Source organism: Typopeltis vanoorti, chromosome 11, assembly GCF_054136105.1.
Source record: "Typopeltis vanoorti isolate ZY-2024b chromosome 11, IOZ_Tvanoo_1.0, whole genome shotgun sequence".
Taxonomy (NCBI): Eukaryota; Metazoa; Arthropoda; class Arachnida; order Uropygi; family Thelyphonidae; genus Typopeltis; species Typopeltis vanoorti.
Genome location: NC_143559.1, coordinates 60,196,327 through 60,218,068, shown reverse-complemented (window position 1 = coordinate 60,218,068; position 21,742 = coordinate 60,196,327). Strand labels below are relative to the sequence as shown.

Genomic DNA, 21,742 nt, shown 5'->3' with positions numbered 1-21,742 from the left:
AAAACGATTTTTCGGTTTGTCTGCTGGAGGAAAACAAGAGGCAATCCTTGCCTTATGGCCTATTCCACCCTCATGTTAACCTTATGAATAAAAATCGTGCAATTTAAAGTAAAAATCACATTGGTGGGCTGACACGATTTGCAGTCCATTGATGATGATGAACAGCTTATTTTCCTACCCGCCGCAGGGAAGGAAAATAGGTAGTAAACCCCAAACCTTCCATTGCGGGAGGTTTGGGGTTTACTACTCCCATGATGACCCAGTCCATATTGGGAGAGTGTCACAAACATCCATGCCTAAGCGGAATTCGACCCGCAGCCTCTTGGCTGGAGAGCGGATACGCTAACCACTCGGCCAATCAGGCCAGCAGTGCATTAGTTCATCTATTTAATTCTGATTTTTATAAACACTTAATAAATCTAATTGAATTGAAAACAGACCTAATGAATGTAACACAATACAGTATAGTTAAAATATACATTGCAAAGCAAAGATATCCGGAGAGTTCATCGAAAAGGCAATTAATCAAATGAATAGTTAATCGAAGGAAAATTCTTCGAAAATGTAATTCACAGAAAAAACAATTTACCGAAAATTTTAACTTTTCGAAAATGTTATGATGAAAGTGATCCATTTAGAACATAAACTGAACCGTGCAGAGTGAGAAAGCAATGCTACTTTAAGAGAGAATAATTATAGAACAATATGGTTTCTTATAGTCTTTCTTATTTGATAACTGTTTCATGTCTGTTTATGGGACTGATTTGCCTATTTCCGGGAGCAAATGCCCAGCCTACGCAGATTCCATTATTATTAACGTTATTAGCAATAATATGCGACTTCAATACAGTAATTATTATTAGATGAATTTTATTCATCCCACAAAAATTTAAATAGAATTATTATGGGATGAAGAGACGTTTCAAATAGCTCATCTGATTCAGATTCACTATTTGAAACTTTTACAAGAAAATGTCGAACCGTTCCAGTTTTCAGTTCAACTATATTCGGGGCAACAAAGAAATAATGTGTCCAAATTATGTATAACAAGAACTCTCTGACTTAGCGGAATTAGAAGACGTTGTCGGTACAAGAGGTAGTCTGCACGGTTCAGTTTTTGTTCTAAATGGATCACTTTTATCATAAGATTTTCAAAAAAGTTTTGAAATGATATTAGCAATTCCGCTTTTGCTGGATCAATTTAATGAAATTTCAGTTAACAATGTTCGGTGAATTGTTTTTTCGATGAATTGCATTTTCGACGAATTGTCGTTCCATGAATTGTCTTTCAATTAACTGTTCTTTCGATGAATTTTCATGGATCCCAGAGCAACATATCGCAAAAAAAAACATTAATATTTTTGTCGCCTACAACGAAGGAATGGCAATGAAAAGACCAATAAAATGATCAAAAACTAGATAAATATACTGCTTGGAAAGAATTTAACGGACACCACAGGGTGAGAAACAAACAGCCATGGCAATCACCTTAAGATGTTAAGATCTAGGACCTCCTTTCGCTGAGATGACTGCAACAATCCTGCGGGGCATACTTTCACAAGCGAGATCAAGTTCTTCACAAAGATGTTCAATACAGTTGAGATCACGGCTCTGTGGAGGCCACTCAAGTGTAGTGACGTTCAAGTCCTCAAACCACGCAGTTACAGCAGCTTTAAAAAGACAATGGTGAGTTCCCTAGAAATGCCTCAAAGTAAAAAAGCATTGCTTTGTCCAGAAAGCTCAGATACCTCTTGAAGTTCAATCTTCGTGGCACCACAAACAGAGGTTGAGGCCAAACCAGGAAAAACAGGATCATACTGAATCACCACCACATCCGAATTTCATAGTTGTGGTTACGCACGCTGGTAAGAGGTGTTCATCGGGCTTCTACCACACACAGACACACACACACACACACACACACACACCCATCGGTAGAGGATGCAGCGTGATATTCGTAGAGAGACGTCCACGTCTCACTGTAGCCGCTCTTTGTAAGCGCTCTATATTACCCGAACCAACATAAAGTGTCCACTGAAGTGAACACTCCATGTTGGTTCGGGTAAGAATTAGAGCCTGCATATTGCGGTCCTACCATGGAAACTAACGTTGCGATCTTAGGTTCTGAATGTTTTTATGCAGATTCATGTTCCAGTCGATGCCCGGAACTCTGCATTGAACGTGTCGCCCAAAGAAGTGTGTGTGGTTTTAACGTAGAACCTAACATATCCTACCTAGCAACCTAAGGTCGCGTTCTGTGAGGGTGGTTGGTCGTCCTCTGCATGTAGCACTTGCAGTTGACTTCCTGCGCTTCCTTTCTCAATGTAGCATCACTGATTGTTGACCTGAGATTTCCCAGTTTTTCAACAGTGTTCCGAACAGATGGCCTGCAACTCTGCATTCTCTCCCAACGCCTCTTTCAAACTGTATCGGGTTCCCTTCTCGCAGCCATTTCACTCGAATACAGTTACACTGACTCGAGAGCATTATATTGCTCCAATATACACCTGCTACAAACACGTGATTCCTTATATGGCACGATGCACCTATTCTTTCTAATCAGTGTAGAAGGATACAAGAATCAAGATGTAGATAAGTAGTTAGATGCAGATAGCAACAACCTAAAAGACAGATAAGACTCTCTCTCTCTCTCTCTCTCTCTCTCATTTCAAAAACATGTTGCATTTAAGGAGGAAAATGAGACGAAGTAGAAAGGAAGAAAGAAAATGTTTTCTTTAAAATTTGTAAACAAATTATTTAATTTTCGTACCATCAATAATTGCATATAATGACACATTTCGAAAGCTTAAAATAAATCAAAACAAATAAAAAAAATTATTCCATTCTTAAGCAATGATCATTCAGATATGTTACGCGACTTTAAATTTTTAAAAGGCGTTATTATATAATCTGTTTTTAATCTAAGAAATAAAACATTTATTTCTTTTGTCACTGTGACAACCTTCTAAATGTGCCTTCTTAAAAAGTAACCTTTCCATGGGTCCACTCGTTATTAGTCGAAAATTATCTATGAAATCTCTTAGAATAATAAGGAAAAATAAGGAGGTTATCAAAGACAAACGTTAACAAGAACTATCGCTGAAAAGACATGAAGCGAAAATCCCCCCCCCCCCAGATTAAAAGAATGAATGAAACTCCAGCACAGCTGGTTTCATTCTAAATAGAGTGAACGGTTTAAATGCACTAATAAAGCCATACATTTTCAAATTTTCGTATTGCTAATTAAACAACACGGCTGTAGAATAAAAACAAAGAAACGTTACAATGCATTTCAAAGTCAGTTTCAGTTTATTCAGCCAAACTATACATTTAATAAATTAAAAATTATAATACAATAGCTCTCACATAAAGCATTATATAATAATGGATAAATAAATATCACTATTCAAGTAAAATTCTTAATGGTAATCTATGCTGATAACGTGTTTCATTCATTATTCAAAACAATATTTGTAACTATATCAAGGAGAGTTATTCTTGTTTAGTAGATGTTTGGAGAAGAAATAACACCATCTCTGACTGGGTTAAAATTACTTCATGAAAAAGTAATTCACCGCATTAGTATAATCCGCTTCAAAAAACAGGCGATGTTTTTTACTTTCGTAAGTCTCTAATCCCATTTCGAGATGTTTTTCTTATACGATGCTCAAAACAATTAGAAGATATTTTAGTTTCTGTCCGATAATTATAAATCTTTGCAAATAATTATAACTATTGGGTGTTTATACATGAATAAATATTTCTTACTTATGGATAGCGTGTAATTGATGAGATATTATTTAAATAATCGATATTTATTACAAATTGTGTTTCATTTGTAAATTATATTTATAACTTTAACTTTATAATTAACAACTTTATAATTTATAATAAAACCAAAATATCTCCTAATTGTTTTGAGCAGCATACATTTAGCGTGAAATCAACCCTTTCTCATGCATTCCTTGCACAAGTAAAACAGTTTCAAAACCTATTTTACAGCATGTTTCACATTGCAAATATAATTTCATGCTTACTTGTGAAAGAATATCATGCGAGTAAGATTATTCTTGTCTCATTTCATTATACATCTTGTTTCCTTTCAATATTTAAAACACCCCAATGTTATTTGCATATTCATATGTCACTGGACAGTTATCCTTTGCTGCTCTTTCATAAGCACACCCTTTTCCGATCCACACGGGTGTTCTTTGAGTTATTTGATTCCACAAATGAATAATATAACTTTTACTGGACCTCATCGCGATGTTTTCTGCTGCGTATTTTTTCATAAATTTCTTTCCATTGAACCAGGGCACTGGAAATGATGCCTCAGGATTCAGGACAATAATGTTGCACTTGTTTCGTTTTGCATCTGCAATTACTTCTACTCCACAATGTGATTTCAAAACCCGAACCATAAGTAATGGTCCATTGTGACCCCATACGTCAGCCCTGTAGCTGTTGGCAAATTCATAAAGGCACATCTCTAAATAACTATGGTGTCGATCTAAGATAATAACAGCGCTTCCCAAAACCTCATCATTTTCCCTGATGAGTGTGTTCGTTAATCCATTCAAAGGCTTTAATACTACTACATCTAAATCCAGATAAATACCGCCGAACTTCCACAAAATAGTAAACCTCAATGCATCGCTGAGATGAGACACTTTAAACGGGCCATTTTTCCAGTCAGATTTTGAAAACCATTCTTTCAATGGAGTATCCTCTAAAATCGTCTTTACGTCAAGTATCTGGAAAATCACTTTAGGATAAGCTGCGTGTATTTTGCGCATAAGTTCTGACATATGAATGTCAGTACTTGTCATGAACACTCTCACCTCCATATTGGGATTGTGTTTAGCTGCGGATTCCACTGCACAAGATTGACGACCATTCAGAAAACGCCTTCCAGAGGTTTCCGCGAAAAATATCGTGCGTGATCTTTCTGGAGAAGTGTCATGTATCATCTTCTTCGATTTTCTTAGAGTTTCATCTGGAAGATGAGAGTTAACTGTAATCAAAAGTCTCTTCAAAAATAAATGAATATGCAAAGAAATAAAAGAATGATTTTAATTTTATCCATTAGCAATAGTTATGTTAATCATTTTATAACATGCTAAAAATCAAAGTTTTTAATAGAATATCAAATCATATGCGTAGCGATTATGATTATTAAAAATACTCACTTAATAGTGCATTGAAGCAATACAGGTATTGCTTCAATGCACTATTTGATATAGCGGCGCATAACATCAACTCCAGGTGTATATAGGAAGAATCTACGGGTGTTCCAAGATTGGTCTCATCGACCAAGGCCATTCTTTTTCTAAAAAATTACAAAACTTTAGATACCAACCATAATTATCGAATTCTTCAGTTCATTGAAGCAATGGAATATGCATAACTTTTTTCTATGATTAAATTGCTTATAATCAGTACAAATCTACGCATTCCACACTGGTTGAAAATCTTCGATTTGAGCGCCTCCTTCAAAGACTAGCAAGCAACAACGATGAGAAATACGAATATCTACTTACAGAGAACGTCCCTATTTCTATTACTCGGTTGCTCATTTCAGCAAAAAATGGAAGGAATAATATATTCATGTAGTTTTCGTTAAAAGGATGAGGAAATCAAATCTCCAAATAATGAACATGTATATTACGTTTAATTTTATTGACCTCAATTTTCCGAATGGATGAAGTTTTAGAATTTTTATTCCAATAAAGAATTGAAAACTATTTTGAATGGTACTGATGGGAAAAAATGTTACAGCGTCGGTCGAAAAGTCTGTCATCGCTAACAAATACGATTCTTGTATCAGTGTCAAATCAAGACCACACTTGCTAACAACGATACGACTTTCAAAAACAAATGAATTTCTTAACCAATTAGCCTAATAACACGAATACTTACATAAGAAACTATTCCTAATCATATCCGAATGAGCAAACTGTTTTAAACTGACTTACTTTCATTTTGACATAAAAAATAACAATATGCAAAATAACATTCCATCAACACGAACACAGTTGCAATAAGGGCTGCCACTCAGAATTTTTCGCAAGATCTAGGGAATTTAGCCTCTACCTAGGGATTTAGGGATTTTTAATAAAAAAACTCCCAAAATCTTGGGAACTTTGAACAAAAGTTTGAATTTTAATATTTTTGTCATATTTTACTATTATATTCACGAATTTTTTTTTTTGATAAATCTGATAAATAAATACATATAGCGCAACCTCTTGCAGTGTTATCGTAGATCCTTGTGCTTGTACAGTGTTTTAACAAATTGTTTAAATTATCAATATTTTTACTTATTTTCATATTTATGGTACTTCCAATCTAACCATATGGAGCCATCAAAGAAAAAACAGAAGTGGTATTCTCAAGCATTAAAGAAGATTGGTTAAAATATCCTGAATTAAAAGATTGGCTGTAGCAAGACATGAACAGCAAAGATACCAGTTACTGTAAGTGTTGTAATATTACATTTAAAAACGCAAACAAATCTGCGCTAATAAAGCATAAAGATTCAGCCAAACATAAAAGTAATTATCAGTCTGCTAAGTCGACAGCTAATATTACTCAATTTCTTAATAAGAAAGCGTCAAGAGGATAAACAATTAGCTAGGAGTGAGTTAATAATTGCTAGCTTCTTTTCTGAGCATAACGTCCCATTTTCTCATGTTGATCATTTTGTAACGATGTGTAAACACGCATTTCCGGATAGCCAAATTTGCTGAAAAGTTGGCAATAAAGAAAACTAAGCTTTCTTATGTTATTTTGGATGGAATATCATTCCATAAAAAGTCTCAAGTTACCGAAATATGCACCAATGAAAAATTTTCAATTATAATAGATGAGAGTACAGCTATCTCCGTCACTCAAATCTTGGCTGTTGTTATTGTACGGTATTTTGATACAGATAAAAAAGATGTACCTGTTGAATTACTAGACATAGTATGTGTAGAGAACGGAAGTGCTAAAAGGCTTTACAATGCTGTCAAAACTCTTCTGCTGGATCATGGCATTCTCCTTAGCAATATCATTGGGTTTGGTAGTGATAACTGTTCCTCCATGATGGGCGTTAACAGTGGATTTCAGAAACTGTTGAAAATGACGTCCCATCTGTTTTTGTGATGGGTTGCGTTTGTCATTCATTTGCTCTATGCGCTAGTCATGCAGTCAGTGTTTACCCTCATACTTAGAAGCTTTTCTAAAGGATTTAACCTCCTACTTCTCCCGCACTGCTAAGCGGCAAAGAGATTTTGTACTCATTCAAGAAGGTACTGATATAGCTACACATAAAATTCCCAAACTTGCTCAAACCAGGTGGCTGTCGAGGGAAAAAGTGATATCAACTATTTCAGAACAGTATGACGCATTAGTTCTATACTTTCAAAATGAATCAAAGACAGATAAAATTGACAATGCCAAAAAATTTATGATACACTTACTGACCTTGGAACCAGACCAATGCTTTTTTTCTTTCAGTATATTCTTGAAAACGTAAATGCATTTAATATAGATTTTCAATCAGAGCATTTCAGATTACACCAACTATTCCTAAATGTATCAGCAGCATATCTCAATTTACTCAGTTGCTTCATTAAAGATGAGATTTCAAGAACAGCTAAATTATCAGAAATTGATCCAAGAAACCAAAACAACTATAAAAATGTCAATGATATTTACTTCGGTGGTAGAGCAATGGTGCACTTAATTAGAAACCCTTTCGAAGATAACTCTATTTTGTTGAGATTTAAAAATTATTGTTTAAAGATTCTTGTGGAACTTAGTTCGCAAATAAAGAAAAGATTTGTCTTCGAAGAAGACAGCATTGTTGCAAAATTACGAATCTTGGACCCAAAAGTTGCTATTGACCCTAGCCAGTCACCATCTACTATTATTCCTCTTGTTGCTCAATTCCCCTCACTTGTTGATGATATTAGGTTAAATCAAATAGATGATGAGTGGAGAAGTTATCGTCTCGTAGCATCAGATCTACAAATTTCTAAAGATATTGGCATTCCTCGATATTGGCATTCATTGACTAGAATAAAAGATGGCATGAATAATAATAAATATGGTTTACTGTCATATTTTATGACAAATCTTACTATTCTGTGGCATTCATTTGCATGCGTGAAGCGAATTTTCTCACAAGTGAATTGTATAAAAACAAAATTAACTAATTCATTAAAAACAGAAACTGAGAGACAGAATTGTAGCAAAACTGTGCTTGGCGAGACAAAATGCAACGTGTACTTCTTGGGAGCTAAATCATTAATCAAGGAGTTGGAAAGTCACACAGTTCATAATAGATATAAAATCTACTTAATACCGCAAAGCAGCAAAGGGAATGTGATCAATTACCAGAAGATATTGGCGAAGAAGAAGAGAGAGGAAATGTCAGTTAAAGTAAGTTAAGCATGTATTCTTCGTATAATATAAGCTTATAATTTTTAATGAAAGTATACTTTGTTACAGGAAAAGAGAAAGAGAGAATTAATAAAAAAATTAATAAAAAAATGAGCAAATTTTTAAGTCATTTTTCTGGTCAACTAGTAGGTAACTATTTAAATGTCAATTTTTTGTATTTTATATTATGTGTTTAATTTATGTGTAATGTTAAATTGTACATACTTGGTCTGATGTATTAAAATAAAGAGCTTTTATTATTAAAAGACCAGAAGATAAATGATAAAATATACAAAGAGCCAACAAGTTTCACTAGCCACTGTCTAGTATTTTCAAGGCTGAACTGGTGTGAAAACAAATGCATTGAGTTACATTTCAAACATACACTTTAGTAACTGTTAGGCCGTTACATTTGATCATTCTGTTTGAAGGCGTGGATGTGTTCGAAAGCTTCAGTCAGATTCCGGTACATGACCACGTGTTGTGTAGTTTTTTGCAAAGATGAGGTACCTTTCTTCAAATGTCCTGGAGTATATGAAATTCCATGCACGTGTGGCCTTTCTTACATTGGTCAGACTTCTAGAAGTTTTGAAATAAGACAGAAGGAACATGTGGGGGATGTCAATCAGAATAGAATAATGACATCTGGTTTAGCTCATCATTTGTCAACATCAAATCACGTTATAGATTGGAAAAACAGTTCTATGTCTTACATCGAGAATGACTACAGATACAGAACTTTAAAAGAAGCAGCTGTGGTACTACGCACAGGCAATAATTTAAATAGAAATCAGGGTATCATTCTTAAATTACAATATGCACAACACGTGGTCATGTACCGGAATCTGACTGAAGCTTTCGAACACATGCACGCCTTCAAACAGAATGATCAAATGTAACGGCCTAACAGTTACTAAAGTGTATGTTTGAAATATAACTTAATGCATTTGTTTTCACACCAGTTCAGCCTTGAAAATACTAGACAGCGGCTAGTGAAACTTGTTGGCTCTTTGTATATTTTATCATTTATCTTCTGGTCTTTTAATAATCAAAGTTCTTTATGTGTAATGTTTTAATTAAACCATGCAGAATTATAAATTAATAAAGGCATATTTAAGTACATAGTTGGAGTTTTTGCATAATTAAGAGCATGTTTCGGATGTTTTAAATGTTTTTTCCTGAATAATTGGACGCATATTTTGCACTCTTTTACGACCTAAAAATCCGAGCCCTAGTTATTACTACCGGGGGAATTTTTCCATAATCTGGGGAATTTCGAAAAATGTGAGTGGCAACCCTGGTTGTAATGCTCTCAAATCTGCATTTTATGTGAAAAAAATGTAATATTTTTATTTAAAAAACTTAGAATAGAAAATCAGATGTTTATAAGTTTTGATATAAATGTATGTTGGACGTCTCAGCCACCACTGACTCGTCTATAATATCTTTGTGGTAGTTGATCATATCTTGAACATGTATCTGGGAAGAAAACTATGGCGATTAATAAAAAGACGACTTGTTAAAATATATAAAAATTAATCTTTTTTTGGCGGTGCAGTTTTAGTTTTAACTAATATTTAGGAAGACAGCCGATCTATCTCACCAAAATCAAGGACATGGGTGTAATGTAATAAGGTTTCATTAAAATCCGTTCTCGGGTTACTTAACTTGCCATGATAAGAAGAGACAGATTACTATGCTAAGAGATTATGTTAGTTTGTGAATAAGCCCGAAAAATAGCAAATCTTTTCACATGTGCTCAAATAGGAATCAAGCTTCAGTATAAAAATCGCCATACGTCAAACTAAAACAAAATAGCCGACTGGTAAAGTTTGTTGAATCATTGACTTTCAATAACGTAGATCGAATTGTTTTTCTGTTCATATCCAAGAGGAAAAAATACATTCCTCTCTCATGATATAATCCACATAGAAAATAAGTATATCAGTGCTTTTGCAGATGCTGGTTTTCAAAGTAATTTGTCCTTGTGAATTAGCTTATTTCAGAGACATTACTCTTATCTCTTACAATAGAAAGCCAAAAAGAAATTGACAAACCAAATATCTAATAAACAACAAGCAACATAAAATGAGAACGTGTGTGGCTTTCTATATTAGATATACATTGCTTGTAAAGAAGTTAACGAACACCCCCCCCCATGGGCAAGGCGCATGGTGCAAGGTCAGTGCTTGTAGCCCGTATAAATTGTAAGAATATGATCCCCAAACAGTGCAACTATGTCGGTGAAATGGGTGCCAGAAGGGAATTCATGGAATTTGAAAGCAGCGATCTGATAGCCGTGTAATGAGATATTACAGGCCTATCTTTTCGGATGTGGACAAATTGAGCAAGTAAACAATCAGCGATGCCATATTAAGATGGAGGTGCAGGCAGTTAACTACAAGTGCTACCCTCCGAGGATAACCTACCACAACGTGACCGGAGGATGCTATGAATAATTATATGTAGAAAACGCCATTTGTCATCCGACAGGTAAAATACGGAGATCGGGACATCGACTGGAAAACGAAAATGCATAAAGACATTCAGAACCGAAGCTCATAACATGGGATTCCATAGACGGACTGCAACATGCACGTTCCGCATTATCCGAACCAGCATGCAGCGTCGTGTTCAGTGGTCCAAAAAGCATTTGTACATTGGAATGTTCGACGGATGAGGTATTTCGAATGTCCAGAGATCCCCTCTTGCCAGAGTACATAAAACCATCTACGAAATTCGAAGGTTATGTGATGGTATGATAGTGTTTTTCCCTAGTCTGATCCCGGACCTCTGTGGTACCACTAACATTGACCTCCGAATGGAATCGGAACATTCTGGACAATGCAATGCTTCCTAATTTGTGGTGTTTCTATGGAAATGACCATTGTGTCTTTCAGCAAGACAATGCATTATGTTATAAGTCTGCTGTAACTGCGTGGTTTGTGAACAGGAAGGTACCACACTTCGAAAGCATCCACAGGTCTCTGATCTCAACCCTGTTGTACATCTTTGGGACGAACAGGAGCATGGGATGAGGTAAAAAGACGTCCGCTCCACAACAGTCCAGGACTTCATTACATGCCAACAGGAAGAATGGTCCAAATTGGCATTGATCGCTGTTCTACGCTTTTGGAAAGTATGCCACGTGGGATTGCTGCAGTCACCGCAGCAAAAGGTGCTCCTACAGTTTATTAATATGGACGTCATGGCTATTTGTTCCTTACAATTGGGTCCGTTTACTTCTTTTTTAAGCAGTTTATGTATAATGCCAGTCAAAACATCTGAAACACGTCTGAATAGATACACAAACACACAAACAAAATCTTCATTATAAGTATAGTATACAGTGGTTTTAAAGTATTTTTCTTAATTTTGTAAAAAAAAAAACTTTTTAAGTAATTATTAAAGCATATATTGCCTACCAGATGGCGCATCCATAGGGAATTGATTACTTCATAACGGATATTACTTATCTCTACACGTTCTATAAGGCTGCTGTAACCGCGTGGTTTGGAGTTTGCTGGTTAATCTTGCAACAATGTCATGAATGGAATTACATTCACGGAACTTGATTGCGCTCATTTATACAGAAAAGATAATAAAATAACGAACTGTGGTAAGAATACTGTAGTAAGAAACTACAGTAATAAGGTTATTTGCAGAATAAATAAATAAGAGTTTCCAAACAACTCAATAAAAGAAGAGATGTGGCTTCATTTTCTTATAGATCATTATGAATTCATGCGATTTCGCAAAATAATCACAAATAAAATGTCACGGTTTGGTTTAAATGTAAACGATACGACATTTAAACAAAAAGAAAAAAGAAAAACCCTGAAATTATAGCATTTATAAAATGAGAGGATTTGAAAATTACTTTTCAAGTCTCGATTTTAGAAGTAAGTAAAGAACCTTAATTCTAATCATCAATATTCAGAGAGAAAAGGAAAATGTAATAAGCACCTGATAATTAAAATCATAAAACATTAAGAGGTTATCATAACAGCTACAAGAGGGCACCACCAAAAGAAAGAAAAAAAAATAAACTACTCTTTCTCTTTCTTCTGGTTTTCGGTTTGGGAGAATTAAAATAAGTTTCTCCTGTGTAGTATTCATTATGAACACCAGATGGCAGAACCAGTAAATACAATAATAATTTTACTGTAGTGCACATTATTTTTCGGTTTTAATAATTTAAATAATTAGTGGTTAAGGAAATATGATTTTATTTTCAAAACAGAAATTCACATAAATTGATGCCCATCTTTCCCTTTTCTATCTTTTTTTAATATATGAATTATTGCTATATTGAAAACCGGAGTAAAGCAATATAAGCTATAATATAAGCTTTTTAAATCTATTAAGGTTGTGCTTATAAATGGGTGTGCTCCATTGACCATTTTTTCCGGTTTTGCGGAGAGGAAAAAATTGTACTGCATCAGTATGATGAAATTAACACATTTCTTAAAATTACGTTCAGCTTTGTTCTATGCAGAATGTACGTTATTAGAGCCTAGATTGAAAACTGTCCTTCAATAATATAATTTAACAAGAACATTAAAAACAATTAAGATTTTCGAGTTTGTACAAGTTGTAAGCAGAACATTTTTCGACGTTTCTTCTTCATTCGTTAAAAGTTATTGCAGCTAAGTCTTAAAAGTAAAAATCAAAGTTTTCCAGATTATATTTTTTGATGTTTTTAATGTTTTTGAAATGGCATTTTCAGTGGGTGAAAGAAATATCGCTGGCAAAGATTTGCTTCTTTTCTGTTGTAGTAATTCTGTTTTCTTTTATTTTCACCTTGAGGTATGTCCACATGAATGGACCAAATTCAAAGTTGTTTTATCAAAAAAAAAAAAATTAGAAGCCTCATATTAATTTTAGAGAATATTATGAAAGTCATAAGCTGTGTGTGTGTGTGCGTGCGTGCGTGCAAAGACCGATGTATACAACCATCGACCAATTAGTATCTCAGGAGTGGTGGTGGTGAAGATTATAGAAAAATTGATTAGGAATCGCATTCATAGATGGGTTCACAGTGAAAATCTACTTTGCAATGAACAACATGGGTTTATTAAGGAAAGGTCATGTTTTAGAAATTTGCTCACATTCTATAAGAATGTTACCATTGAACTAGACAAGGGGAACTAAGACACCGTGATACTTTTGGATTTTCCTAAGGCTTTTGACAGAATGCCGTATGGTAGACTGTTGCATCAATTGGATAAAATGGGTGTGGATTATAGAATATTAGCCTGAATAATAAGTTGTCTAACTGACAGATATCAAAACGTCGTATACGGGGGATGTGAGTCTTCAAGATTGTGGATAACCAGTGGTGTACCACAAGAATCAGTGCTTAGTCCTCCACTGTTATTCAATCTGTACATTAATGATATTGGAAAGGATTTGACAAGCAACATACAGCTATTTGTTAATGATGCAAAGATAAGTAGGTAGGGTAATCAGGAATGCTGCTGATATGCAGTACTTGTAGAATGATTTGAATAGGCTGGAATTATGGGCATAGGAATATGGATATCAATTCAATGTCAGTAAATGTAAAGTCATTCACTTCGGCAGGATTAGATATCCAATGTAGTATTATATTGCTGGGATTAGGCTAGAAGAAACTGATGAGGCTAGGGATCTTGGAGTGTTAGTAGATAGGAAGTTGATGCTCAAGGGCCATATAGCAAACATTACAACTACAACTCCAAAGATAATTGCACTGCTGAAACGAATGTTCACGTGTAAAGATAAGGATGTCATTTTGCCTCTTTACAAGGCCCCTTCCTAAGACCTCATTTGGACTATTGTGCGCAGGTGTGGTCTCCTAGTTTCCTAGTTAAGAATGATATCAGGATTTTGGAATACTGATTATGAAGACAGATTGAGAATTTGTAGATTGAGAATTTGTAGACACTAGCAAACAGGAGAAAGAGGAGTCATATGATTGCGACTTACAAACTTCTGAAAGGTCCTATGGGATTTCAAATGATGGAATTTTTCCCACATACGGAGGGTGGGTAAAGGACAAGTGGGCATTCTTGGAAGCTAAGAATGAATACCGCTAAGAAGATGGTGAGGGTTAAAGTTTTCCCTCAAAGGGTGGTGCATGATTGGAATGGATTGGTTTTGGATGTTTGTGAGTGCAAGCGGTGTGAATGAATTCAAGAATATGTATGATATCTGGCGTGTGTTGTATGTTGCTTCCCTTCGTGGCTCCTTGGAGGCCTCTTTTAATAATAATAATATACAATCTTCTGCAAATCTTTGAGTGTCTATTAATCAATAGAAATGTATTGATTATGTAAATACAATAAAAATGTACTTACCCCAACTCCTAGTTTCCACTGTCTCCTTCGAACTAACTCCCTTCGATGTGTACACAGCGATTCCTTATTTTTCCATGATTTCCTGCATCCCTGGAAGTTCTCAAGTGTGACTGTGTCGATTACCTCCTGTGATTCTTCTTGAATCTCCTTAATTGTATCAAAACGTCTTCCTTTCAGCAGGAATTTCATCTTGTGCTAAGAGAAAAGTCTCATGGGACAGGGTCAGGTGAATTGGAAAGGTGAGAGATGTGTAATGGCTGTCGTATTTATCGTAAATTTGATGCGGATTATTTGCTTCTTAAAATCCCGCATTTCAGTTGGAGAAGAAAATTGCTAAATTAGTACATTACAAAACTGCACGTATCCAAAGAATGTAGCCCTTCCCTCAGCGGGCTATTGGCATATTGATTTTCAAAGGGTACTGCTCGCTCCTTACAGCGGCGCAAGGCTGTATTTGTGGCTCGCATTCAACTTCCCGAAATACTTCGGTAACACCTTGTAAATTACATTACAATTTCAAATTGGTACTCGTTTGAACATTTCTAAGTACAGTATAATTTCTTTGATGTTCGCAAATTCTAATGTAATAGCCTTTAAAACGACTATTTTTCTGGGCCTATTGAAATAAGCTACTGATCTGAAGTACCCTCTATAAGAAATAATCCAAAGGAGTTAGGTCTGCATACTTCGTTGCCCATTCAATGGTTCCTCATCATTTAATCTATTTTCCTGGAAATTTTTTCCAAACATTTCTGCACGGTAAATAAAAAATGTGGCTGAGTCACACATTGCATCAAAATATCTGCTCGTTCTGGCAAAGGGATCTCCTCCAATTCAGCCATCAGATATGCTTGAATCATATGAAGGTAGGTTTCGCCTGTTTCAGTATTGGGAAGGAAAAAATTATTTTTTTTGTATCAGACCTCCAGGGAGTCAAGGACTCATCAAGTCCTTGATTCCCTGGAGGACCTTTGAGTTACCCAACCCAGCTATCATACCTTCCCTTAAATTCATTTAAACTAGATGCACGCACCATCCCTAAAGGCAAATTATTCCACTCACTCACTGCTCTCTGGGAGAAATATATTGCTTTTACCCCTTTCTTGACTGCGAACAAACCTAACTTCCATGGATGCCCCGCCTTACATTTAACGAAAAACTCTTCATCATTTGAAATGCTATAACACCCATTCAAAAGTTTATAGACCTCTATCACATCAGTCCTCTTTCTCCTGTTATCCAGAGACTGCAATCCACATACTTCCTATCTGTTCTCCTATTCTAAATCCCATAATCCCGATATAATCTTTGTAACTCTTCTTTGCACCCTTTCCACAGCTTCTTTATCCCCTTGGAACCCGGGAGACCAAATCTTCACACAATAATCCAGGTGTAGTCTTATCAAAGCCTTACAAAGAGGCAAAATTACTTCTTTATCCTTACATGTCAAGGTTCGCTTCAACATCGCAACTATCCTCTGAGTTGTATTTGCAACTTTCCTATGTGACCTTTGAACTTTGAATTCTTATCCACCAATACACCAAGATCCCTTGCCTCTTCAGTTTCCTGTATCATAATCCCGCTAATATAATATGCCGCTGGAACTCTAATCACGCCAAAGTGCATAACTTTACACTTACTAACATTAAACTGACAGCCATTTTCGTTTGCCAGATTTAGTCTATCATTTTGTAATTGCTGAATATCAGTAGCATTCCTGATTGCCCTGCCTATTTTCGCATCATCAGCAACCAATTGCAAATCTGTTGATAGACCCTGTTTGATGTCGTTAATGGCCCAAGAACAATAATTGCCCAAGAACTGAACCCTGAGGTACAGCACTGGTTATCTTAAATCTGGCAGATTCACACCCACTGTATACCACTTTTTGATCTGTCTGTCAACCATCCCCTGATCCAAGTCAATAGTTTATATCCCAGTCCCATATTCTCCAGTTTACGCAACAGTCTATTGTGTCGTATCCTATCAAATGTCTTAGAAAAGTTTAACATTATCATAGTATATCCATTCCCTTTATACAACTTGGCATTAACATTGTTATAAAATATGAGCAAATTGCTAAAACATCACCGTCCTTTAGTAAACCCATGCTGTTCCCTCCAGAGTACAGAATGCTTATCTACTTATTTCTGTATGCGAGTTCTTGCCAACTTCTCTAAAATCTTCACTACCACAGCAGAGATACTAATAGGTCAGTAGTTAGACACATCGGTTTTTGCACCACCCGTGTGCAATGGAACTATCATACATTCCTTCCATTCCTGTGGTATCAAATTCCTGAGCTGAGACTCAAGTTATAGAAATGTGTGAAAGGCCTAGCCAATTCGGCTGAACATTCCTTTAACAAACGGGCTGATATTCCATCTGTCCTTATTGACAAATTCTTATCCAGGTTATGCAAAAAATCTTCAACTTCATTTTCATGAGCCTCTAACTCTTCATCCAACGTGGCAGTAGCACTGTGCACCATACACCTGGTTAATATGTCTTATCAAAGTGAGCACTCATTAACTTAACAATCTCTTTAGCTTTCGACACTCGTGTACCATCTGCATTCAATAAAGTTATTCTTCCACATTCATTCTTTCTTTAGCTTGCAGCATAACGATAAAATTCTTTTGGATTGCCTTTAGCTTGCATGACCAATTTCTTTTCATACACCGTTTTAGCTTTTTTCGCAATACTCGTTACTTTTCTGGCCTGAGCTTTATATATTTCATAACTCCTCTCACTCGTATTCTCACGATACCCTTTCCACATCATCTTCTTGTTGTTGTGGATCTCTAGCTTAACAAGGCTGCACATCCATTTTACTCCCAACCTATGTATTCTTCGAACACTAGGGATACATTCAGATACCGGCTCATTCAAGCACTTTTTCAAAGATTCCCATGCATTGCTGACATTTGTTCCACTCAGTAACTAAAACCATGGGACTAAAGGTAGTATTCTTCTAAGTCGATCATAATTTCCAGCTTTGTAGTTCAGCATGTAGCCAGTTTTAATCGGAGCTTCAATACAAGTTAGATACTTCCCAAGAAAGAACAGTATGATCATTGCACGAATTGGTGGTAAAAAAGCCATATTTTTGACAGAGATTCATTCTGATGCTATGAGAAAATCCAACACTCTTTGACCTCGAGTTCCTTCTTTCACATGTCTCGCAACAATTCAATAAATACCTGTTCTTCCTTATCATGAGATTTTTCTTCTACTCAATCAATGTTTGGAAAATTAAAGTCATCCATAATGATCATTCGCTTGGTACCCATATGGCTAAATTGGCGATGCATTTCTTCGTCCCCTAAAACTGAGCTACCAGGTCTGTAGCAACACCCCACCATATATTTCATTCTGTTAACCTCCACTTCACATCAGATAGACTCAAATTCATCGCTACATGGAACATGGAACAATGTCCCATGTAGCGATCAGTTGAACAATACAAGACAAATGATTGATTTCTTGTATTTCTACCCGAACTGGACTTGAGTCATCTGTTATATCATTAGTAGCACTCTCCCCTCTTCTCTTATCTCTTCTGTCATTCCTAAAAATAGTATATCCGTTACACTCGATCCCGCTTACCATATCTGATTCTGATAGCCAGGCTTCACTAATGTCAACAAACTTAGGCCACATTGTATTCAATAAAGCAACAAACTCAACCCCCTTGTTTCTAATCCTCCTTACATTTGTGTATAGACATATTAAATTTCGACCTAGCCTATTCTTATAATTAGATATGCAATGTATTTGATCTTGTTCTAGAATTTTCTCTTTTCCCTCCCCAGAGATAATTTTCTCTTTTCCTTCGAACCCAAAGCATATTTTGCCACTCCTTCGCCACATACATAACCATGTTCAAAGGCATTTATATCTTTATCACGTTTGCATACCATAGTAGAACTTTCACAGACATTTTCCCCACTCCTCCCTTGATGATCTAGTTTCCCTGACTCGCTGCATTAAGTCTCATAGCAAGAAGTAATTTCTCATAAGTTCTATGATCAATTGGAAGCCTGTCAGTAGGCTTTAAATTACATTCATGAACGATTGACATTGTACGTCACCTTCTTTCGCAATTAGTTGACGTGTAGATAATTATAATAAGGCAATTGCTATTTCCAGCTGCAAACTGTTTGTTAATATCTCATTTTAAAGCAACGCATTCATAAAAAAATGATTTTTTTTCAGTTTTTTATGAACAGGGGGAGAAGGACTTTCCCTTCTCCTTTTCGTTCCTCTGCAAACTCTTGTCCCCTCCTTGCTCGTTTTTCAGTCATATATCTTAAATGTGAATGTTGTCGGCATAAGATTCGATATGTTTTCACGAAAACGGCGTTGTCGTTCTCGATTCCATAACAACTTCTTTTCGCCATCATTAACGTTCATTTTGCAAAAGTCTTCCTTATCATTCTTGTTTCAAATACTTCAATTAAATGAAATCTGTTTATTGTCATAGCAAACATTTTTATTACAGTTATTTTCTCACTGAATAGCTCTCACTGAATAAGTTTTAGTTATCTATATGATAATCTTCTTATATATATATATATATATATAAGAAGATTATCATATATATATATCTATATATATATATATGTATACATATATATATATATATCTTCTTATATATATATATATATATATATATATATATATACAGGGTGTTCGGGATAAATTTGACATATTTATAATTAATTATATTTTTCCGTAAGTTACATGTATTAACACACACTTCTCTTCATTTAAAAGTTTGGACCCTTCTTCATTCATATACAAGATGTCAGAAAGGATGGATAGCTGGAACCCACCTGAATCATGGAAGAGAATAACTTGTATCATGATGATTCGTGCCCGCCATCAAAATAAGGATATTACGACTGCTGCCCAATGCTCCCTGAATACAGTAAAAACAATCAGGCATGAACTAGAGACTTGCAATGGTGACTACGAGGATGTAGCAAGAAGAAAGATCCCTAGCAGACGATCTGATTGCGTTCGTACAGCAGAATTCCTCGCAAATCTGCAGGAACAGGTGTTGAAGAACCCTGGCATTGGAATTCGGGCTTTGTTCGTGGAGTTGCTAACTGTAGTCAAGCCCTGGATAACAAGGGTAGCCAATGGTAGGCCGTATGTATGGCAGCAGGATTCGGCCCCTTGCCACACCTCTGGGAAAAGTCAAAAATGGTTGTCTGAAAATTTCTACGACTTCACCAGTCCAAATGTTTGGCCTCCAAACTCCCCAGACCTTAACCCCATGGATTATTTTGTATGGGGCGCAGTTGAAAAAGACACCAATCGCACTTCCAGTAATACAAAAGCCCAGTTAATGGATAAAATTAAAACAGTTTTTGCGGCCCTTCCCAGGGAGACTGTAGCATCAGCTTGTTCGAGGTTCCGAAGCAGAATTGAAGCTGTGATCGATGCTAATGGTGGTTATTTTGAGTAAATCTTGTTGATAGTATTGTAATTAATTCTGCCTGTAATGTTTTTTTGTCAATTCATTAAATTTAATAGATACAAAGAAGATTTTCTTTTTCCTTACGAAACTGTCAAATTTATCCCGAACACCCTATATATATATATATATATATATATATATATATATATATATATATATATATATATATATATATATATATATATATATATATATAAGAAGATTATCATATAGATAACTAAAAATTATTCAGTGAGAGCTATTCAGTGAGAAAATAACTGTAATAAAAATGTTTGCTATGACAATAAACAGATTTCATTTGCAAGCGTCTACAGGATGGTTGGATAGTTCTAAGAAGAGGCGCGATATTCGGTCGAAACAGGATTGTTTTTTTTTTTTTTTTGGAGGGGGGGGGCATTAACAACAAAATCACTCACGGTTAAGGGAGAAAAGTGTACTGGGGACAAAATGTCCAAAGAACGACTTACAGCGTTATTGTGTGGGAATACGGTGGGAGAAATGGAAAAGCCTCTCGTGATTGAAAAAGCAGCAAAACCAAGATGTTTCAAGAACCTGAAAATTAATAATTCACCAGTGATTTGGAGACACAATAAAAAAACTTGGATTAATGCAACTACAATGGAAGAGTGGTTAAACATGTTTAATGCAAAAATGAAGAAGGAAAAGAGAAATGTCATCCTTTTTCTTGACAATGCTACCTGCCCCCCAAAGGAAACACTTTCAAATGTGAAAATCGCCTGGTTCCCAAAACATGCAACAAGTGTATTACAGCCCATGGATATGGGTGTTATTTACACATTCAAATCGCACTACAGACGACTTCTGATGCAATCTTTGATTTCGAATGTAGAAGAAGTTGATGGCTCTTACGCATTAGCAAGATCTGTATCGGTTTTGGATGCTGTGAATTGGATCGGGTTGGAGGTGAAGAAAATTAAAGCAGAAACATTAAAGAAATATTTTGTTAAAGCTGAGTTTGGGGAAAGTGATGTGGCAGATAATTTGGATTAGGCTAGTGAAAACATTGATGAAATAACCAATCTCTGTCTCTGCCGAGGAAAAGACTTTCCTGTTATATAGAGAACTTTGTTCGGAGTGATGACCATCTGGCCACACATTACAGCTTTGAATCTGCAGCGGTAAGAAATACACAAAACGAATATGTGGAGGAGGGGGAAGAGGAGGAGGAGGAACAGCAGCCGGAGAACAGATATTTTAACGAAAATTCGCACACATGCACAGGCTCTTCATTGCATCAGAAGTAATGCAGTTTGCAATTGATTCAAACTCTTCCAGCCTTCTTGAACTGTTGTAAAGAGTTAAGGATTGCATTCAAAAAGGCTTGATCACAAGAAAGTGGAAATAAGTTTCTTTGTTGGATCTGTGGAAGAAATCTCAATGAGTTGTATATTGGAAACGTGTAATGTGCAGTGTAATAGAGTATTAATACAATACTTTAATAATGTGTTATTATTATTATTATTAC

At 35.6% G+C, this 21,742-nt stretch overlaps 1 protein-coding gene across 1 annotated transcript; it reads right to left on the bottom strand.

The window, feature by feature from the left end:
* Window positions 1–4,109: 4,109 nt before the first annotated feature.
* Window positions 4,110–14,957, bottom strand: LOC150101629 (lactosylceramide 4-alpha-galactosyltransferase-like). The gene is made up of 2 exons (XM_090399863.1): window positions 14,769–14,957; window positions 4,110–5,030 (listed from the first exon to the last, which is right to left on the bottom strand). The coding sequence occupies exons 1-2, from the start codon at window positions 14,955–14,957 to the stop codon at window positions 4,110–4,112; spliced, it is 1,110 nt and encodes a 369-aa protein (XP_090255989.1).
* Window positions 14,958–21,742: the final 6,785 nt, after the last annotated feature.

What these genes read in the sequence shown, in the direction of transcription:
- LOC150101629 (XM_090399863.1), bottom strand. Translation starts at nt 14,957, where the DNA reads ATGAAATTCCTGCTGAAAGGAAGACGTTTTGATACAATTAAGGAGATT. An exon ending in AGTGGAAACTAGGAGTTGGG is followed by an intron (nt 5,031 to 14,768) that starts GTAAGTACATTT and finishes TTATTTTTGAAG; the next exon opens with AGACTTTTGATTACAGTTAA.